This window comes from Arachis hypogaea, chromosome 10 (genome assembly GCF_003086295.3).
Source record: "Arachis hypogaea cultivar Tifrunner chromosome 10, arahy.Tifrunner.gnm2.J5K5, whole genome shotgun sequence".
In the NCBI taxonomy this organism is placed as follows: Eukaryota; Viridiplantae; Streptophyta; class Magnoliopsida; order Fabales; family Fabaceae; genus Arachis; species Arachis hypogaea.
The window spans coordinates 102933206-102939752 of NC_092045.1; the positions used below are offsets into that span (position 1 = coordinate 102933206).

Sequence of the window (6547 nt, forward strand, 5' to 3'; positions counted from 1 at the left end):
ATCTGATTTTAACTCACTTCCAACCCTCCATGCATCAGCTTATAAAAATATGCTTGTTGACTAAGTACAAACCAGAAAGAATAAATTGAACTGGCCTTCTAACATTGTTTTTTTATTTATTTAAAAAGAGCCCATTAAAACATATCATCTTAAATATCTGAGCAGGTTATAATCCATTAACCACCTTAATAACAGAACAAATAATTAATTCAAGCTTCCGGAGCCTAATCAAATCAATCTCAAAATGCTGGGTTCTCCCGTATTAATTATCGCCATTTAAGTTTTTTCTTAGTGGTTGAAACTCGAAACCTCTTGTAGTCTTTTGTATTTGGTGGCCATATGTGAAGACTGAAGAAATAAATATCCTGAATCTTCATGGTACATAGCACTGGGAATATAACACCAGAAGAAAAACATTATCCACACAAACACAATTTAATCGGTTACAAATCTTTAGACTAGTTCAGAAAAGATATGAAAACAGCATGCAACTTGATTTTAGCACCGCCAATATCTTCAGATGTTCATTGGCTCAGGGGCACCAAGGATGTCTAGCAATGAGTTCTGCGGCTCCAATTCCTCGTGCCATAGCGGAAGTTGATCACCGGGGTAGAAGTTTCTCGTCACTCCCTCCGAGTTTATCTACAAGGAATCAGAATCAAGTGAGTTTCAAATTATTGCAAATATTTTTTTTGGTGACAATTATTGCAAATATTTACAAAAATTTTAAAGAAACAGGACACAAATTAAGAGTCTTACAATGACTGTTCGGACGACACCACCACTTGCCCCGTCCCTAGCAATGGCAAGTGAAACTGCCTTTTTCACTAAATCCTGCCACAGAACATACAGATAGATCCGTCAGCAACAAGGATTGAGACATAAGTTTGAACACCAATTCTACCAGGAAAAACAGAGTTTTCATATTATACGTAGTAGCTGCCAAGTTATTGGCCACTGTCTATATCCGAAACATAATGTAGGCAGAACATGAAAACCAGGAGAAGTCCCCAAATAGAATAACATCCACAACAATCTGTTTTGGCATTTAAGTTGGAAAGACAGGCAAAAATCAAGATGCATACCTCAGCTTCATCCTTGGTCATTCCTTCCTTCCAGGCTTGGTCGAAAAAACCATACAAGTAACTGGAGCCAGATCCTGCAAAAAATACAAATCATGAACCAAAGCTTCAAGACCAAAATGCATGTACATGTATAGTAAGAGAAAACCCGGAAAATAAAAAACGTGCAACAACAATGCTTCTACTATGGCAATTGACATGTTAAACTAGCAAAATGATGGCAACTAATCATCAAAGACTTGAATCACTTAGAGAAAATTTAGGAAGACGACTCCATTCTTCAAAGCAAAGCAGCATGATAAAAGATATTTGTTGATGAAGAAAGAAATTTATCATATTTCCATAGTAAAACTTATTCATTGAGAAAATTCAACTTCTTTTTCAATTTAATTTTCTTTCTTTGCCTCCACAAAAGACCAGGAAAGCAGTGCTCTATGCTGCAGTGGTTCTTCAATATTTCGTCTTCCATTTCTACAACAAAACTAATTTTTGCGAGATCTCACAGAGAAACAATGATCCTTAGCGGAAAATAGATCAAATAGTGTAAACCAGGATTTCAAGGCACTGTAGGTTCAACAAATACAACCAAGTTATATAGATAGGTACAAACATATAAAATAAATAACACACATAACAAAATCATGAAAGGCATGGCAACCATAAACATTTTAACACTTTAATACCTCCAATAGCAAAAGGTTGTTGCACTATTGTTCCACCAAGAGGAACTCCATAAATTTGGCCACCTTCATATTTGTCCCAACCACCAACAATCAAGCCAGTCTCTAAGAAATTCTGTCAATGAGAGTAAGCTTACAATAAGGCCAAATCTATCTAATGGAAGAATTTATGGAGAAAATGAAGACAGCACACAAAGATCAAAACAGAGCATCCATCAGGTGAACACAAAGCTAAAGCCTATTAATTTAATTTTAAACTTCCCCAGCTGCCCCATATACTCACAATAAATTAAAATAAAAACTAAGTAACAGAAATTGAAAAACTTTTAAACTTCAAACCATCAGCTATGTGAATTCCTTTAGAAGTCATATTTAGTGAAATCAAATGCAACACTAACAAAATAAAAGCTGCCATTCAATAATAATGTTGCAAAGTATATGCTATTATAACAGTAAGCTAGGTTTGGAAGAATAAAATTTGCAAATATTTTGCCATTATGGTCGACTAAGTGAAAACAGCAGACAAGATAATTCTTCTCAAAATAAGATGCAACTTGGCTTTTGTGATCTTGTAAGATTTAACAATCATTAACAGGTAGGTGTCTGGCATCGGCTACTAGAATATTGGGTAGCAGACCAATCATGAATTGGCCTTAATGATAATTGCCAACTATGTGAGATGGGAGAGAATGATGGGCAATTATGTTTAACAAACTACTTCGTCGGCATTCTTCTTAGAGGGGAAGAGGATTGTGGGAGGAAATTGGACGGGAAGGCTGCCATTGTCTTTCAGAGAGTGCTAGGTCTCTTAATACTCCGTGTTTCTTGTTCATATTTCATACCATTCTCATACTTCATAAAGGATATCATACTAATATAAGGTCAGGTCCCACTAAATAGCATAGTTTCTACTTCTGTTAGCTCTTGAATGAGCAGGTTCCTACCACAGAATTACATACTGAAACCCGACCATGTAAATTAACAGAGAAAAACTTGGAAGTCAAACCTTGTTGTTATATGAAAGAAGCCGAACAAGGTTGGCAGCAACTTTGACTGTTGCAGGTTGTCCAAGCTGTATACTATACAAACAGAAAACTAACAGTGAGGTAAAAAACAATTTAGATACACACGATTTTACTCTCAAAATTATTTTACAACAGGATAGTATTCAATGGGGGAATAAACAATAAAGTGACTTACGTGTGTTGATGAAGGAAGTAGCGAACATAGTCAGAGACAACCTGAGAATCTGCAGCCTGCAAAAAGAATGCAAGTGATCATTTTTAGGACATGAATCAGCATCATTTCATGCGGATTTCTGGAACCATTACTGCATCATTATGTTACAACTCATGAGCATGCTCAGTGGCATGCCAAAACAAGCTAGATAGAAAATAAAGTGTTGTGACATGACTTCAAATCCGTACCAAGATAATTTAGCATCAGCGAGGAAGAAAAAGAACACTAAATACTAGCAAAACATGATGCAAGAAACTGATAAGGTGCACCTAAATATCCGAAAGCTCGACTCTCCACCAATACACTCGGTCAAAAACAACCACCACAGCTCAAAATACCATCCTTATGAACTCGAAACAAAAAGAAAAAAAAAAAACAAAAATTATCAAATCAACAATATGAAGATCAAAACCGCATAAATACATCATGTACAGCATGTCAATAACAACACAAGACTCAAATCCAAGCTAAAACTAATTATACTAATAATGATAAAACACCATAACCAGCCATTAACCAACCAAAAAACATTAACACAATAGCTCCATGATAAAGAGAGCAATACCGATCCAGAGCGACAGACGTAGACATTATCAGTAAGTTGTGTGATTTTATCCGAAGCGCGGTTAGCAACATACACTCCTGAGCATAAAAATTAACATTTAGATATGAGATCAAATTTTAGTCCCCAACTACGAACCAATCCAAATTCCGAACAAATAATTTTCCAAAGGAGCAGTTCCCGAAAAAATAAAAATTAAAGAGAAAACCCTAATTTGAAAAAGGTAGGGTTTTTCTTTAGATAGAGTAGTATTACCGGTGCTGGTGCGAGAATCGGCGCCGAGGACGACGCCGCCGTTGTAGGTGACTCCAATGATGGTGGTTCCCATGGAATGAGGGGCATTGAAGTCCATCTTCTGATCCATTGTTGATCAGTGAGTGAGTGAAAGGGGTTTAAGAGTTCGATGCCCTAAGCTCTCTCTCAAGTTTTGAAGCAGTGCAAACGAATTTGGGGACACAGCACAACAATTACAAACACTGACCTCCCTTTTTTCTTTCCCTTTTTTTTTTTAATTTTTCTTACTTCAATCTCCTCATAGACTTGCTGCTCAAGTTTTCCTTTCTTTTCCTTTTATTTTCTTTAATAGTAATTAAAATAAATAGTAAGAAAAATGATATTGCTACTATATAAAGACTAATTTGATTATTTTTTAAATTTTAAGGATGAAAATGACTTACATTTAAATTTTTAGAGACTAATTTGATTATAAATAATTTTTTTATATGTCAAGTGACACGTGGCATGCTAGGTGTCACTGACCTGACACGTCAACCAATCATCTGATGACATGTGGCACCTAACGTGATATGTCGTCATCTAACAAACGGAAGGACCAATTTAACTTATGTTTTATCTTTCAAAGATTAATATGACTAAAAAAATCATTTGAAAACTAATTTGAAAAATGAATAATCTTTCAAGAACAAATTTGACTATTAACCATTTTTTTGAGGGTTAATACTTAATAGTCAAATTAATAAATCATTATATGACATTATCTAAATTAGTCTTTAAAAAATTTTATTAATTAAATCAGAAAAAATATTAGGGACCATCAGAATGACGATCACTTAGTTATCAACTCAATTTTTTTAGTTTAGAAATCCAATAACATACTTTATCTCATACTTTTAAGTATTGATGGCGAAGACCCTCTAACATTCCTCTTAAATCAATCTAAATAAATCATGTTTGTCTTTTCGTCACTCCATTAACAATTGATAGATTTTCATAAACATATTTGCTTAGCATTTAATTAGATATGTTAACTCTCATGTATGTTTGTTAATTAACATTTCATATTATCAATCGTTGATAAAACAGGCCTGCTACACACACAAGCAATTAAGGCTTACAAACCTTACATGTTGGCCCAGCCCAGAAACAATCCACGCGCACTCACTCCTTAAAATGGAGCGTCAATCCCACGCGCCTCACACAACGGTTACGCTTTCCAAAACACGCTGATTATGGTGCACTCTTCCTCTTCTCCCTCAAAGAAAATGCAAACCGTCAAGTTTCAAAGAACATTCCAAACAAATTACAATTCTGAAGAGACGTTCGAACTCGTCGCGAAGATTAGAAGAAATCAAGAACAAATGATAGAACTCTCCATCAAAAATCACCGAAAAAAACGAAGAAATATTATTCAAGGTAAGTTACTGTTTTACTGATCTTGTAGATTTTTCACATTTCTGTTTCTGATTTCGAAATCGAAGAACTAGGTTTTACTGTTCTTCAAAGTTCTTCTAGGTTTTACTGTTCTTCTTGTTCTAGATCTCATATTACTGTTTTTACTGTTCTTCTTGGTTTAGGTTTTACTGTTCTTCTTGTTCTAGTTCTTCTCCTAACTGATTTTTGTGTGTATATTGCGTAATTTGTTGGGTGTATATGGCGTAATTTGTTGGGTGTGTATGGTTGATTGTTGGGTGTATATGGCGTAATTTGTTGGGTGTATATTTCTGAACTCATATAATGTAATATAATTAACTGTTGCAACTGTTCTAATATTGCTTGTCCTTGGGTGTATATTGCTTTACCTTGTAATATTGCTTGACCTTGTATATTTATGCATGTTTAAGTGAATTTAACATCATTTTGAACTGATCTAATTAAATACTTATGAGAATCGGTTTGGGTGTATGTGGCTGATCTATGGGTGTATCTGATTGATATATGGGTGTATTTTTTTTATATTGACAGCATCTCTTTTTCATTGCAGAAAAAATGGCAAGCAAAAACCAAGCTGAAAAAAATATAAGCACAAATATATGTCTTAGATCAAATCAGTTTTTCATAATAGAAATATATCTGACTCTAATTTTGCTTTGTTTATAGCAAACCAAAGACCTGAAGTGTGCAACCCATTTGTTGAGTGAGATATTCAGAAATATGAGCAAGGAAAAGAAAGCAATTGTTAGGAATTTGAAATTTGGTGGCCTGATGCACATCCCGCTGCTAAAGGTGCATCACAAATTATTAAAGAAGTTGGCTAACTCCTTTAAATTAGGGAAAAATACACTCGAAACCGGCTACGATTCGTTTAGAGTAAGACCAAGCACAATAGGGGCTGCACTTGGCCTCAACACGTCAGGTAACTCATTACAAACATAGGTGTATATGAGCCATATTGGGGTGTATTTCAAGTGATGTTTGGGTGTATTTCAAGTGATTTTTATACTATGTTGTTTTCCTTTTTGTAAGAGATCTATTTCCTTAGAAAGTCAATTATAAGGATCTTTCTGAAGACAATAAACAAATTTTTAGAAGATTTCAGGAAAAGACCCTAAAAAATATGACAGATGAGATAATGACTATTGCTGTTGATAATGAACAGGATTGCCTCATGTTCAAGAGGATTTTCATCCTCTCTATACAGATGGCATTTTTGTTACCAACCACAATAAACAAAATCTCCCATGTGCACCTGGCACCAATTTTCAAGATGGACATAATAAAAGAGGAAAACTGGGGAGCACATGTTC

The 6547-nt window shown here is 34.7% G+C and overlaps 1 protein-coding gene across 1 annotated transcript; it reads right to left on the reverse strand.

Moving 5' to 3' along the window:
* Positions 1-295: 295 nt before the first annotated feature.
* On the reverse strand, positions 296-4131 carry LOC112716194 (proteasome subunit beta type-6). The gene is made up of 8 exons (XM_025768058.3): positions 3819-4131; positions 3567-3643; positions 2963-3018; positions 2769-2841; positions 1766-1877; positions 1086-1159; positions 760-834; positions 296-642 (listed from the first exon to the last, which is right to left on the reverse strand). Exons 1-8 carry the CDS (start codon positions 3925-3927, stop codon positions 517-519), a joined length of 702 nt encoding a protein of 233 aa, XP_025623843.1. The 5' UTR covers positions 3928-4131; the 3' UTR covers positions 296-516.
* Between the last annotated feature and the right edge of the window lie 2416 nt (positions 4132-6547).

Excerpts from the sequence above, each read along its gene's own strand:
- LOC112716194 (XM_025768058.3), bottom strand. The coding sequence starts at position 3,927 with ATGGATCAGAAGATGGACTTCAATGCCCCTCATTCCATGGGAACCACC. Across the intron at positions 1,878-2,768 it reads TTCTTTCATATAACAACAAG|AATTTCTTAGAGACTGGCTT; the intron begins GTTTGACTTCCA and ends TCTCATTGACAG. Across the intron at positions 643-759 it reads GTGTCGTCCGAACAGTCATT|ATAAACTCGGAGGGAGTGAC; the intron begins GTAAGACTCTTA and ends GATTCCTTGTAG.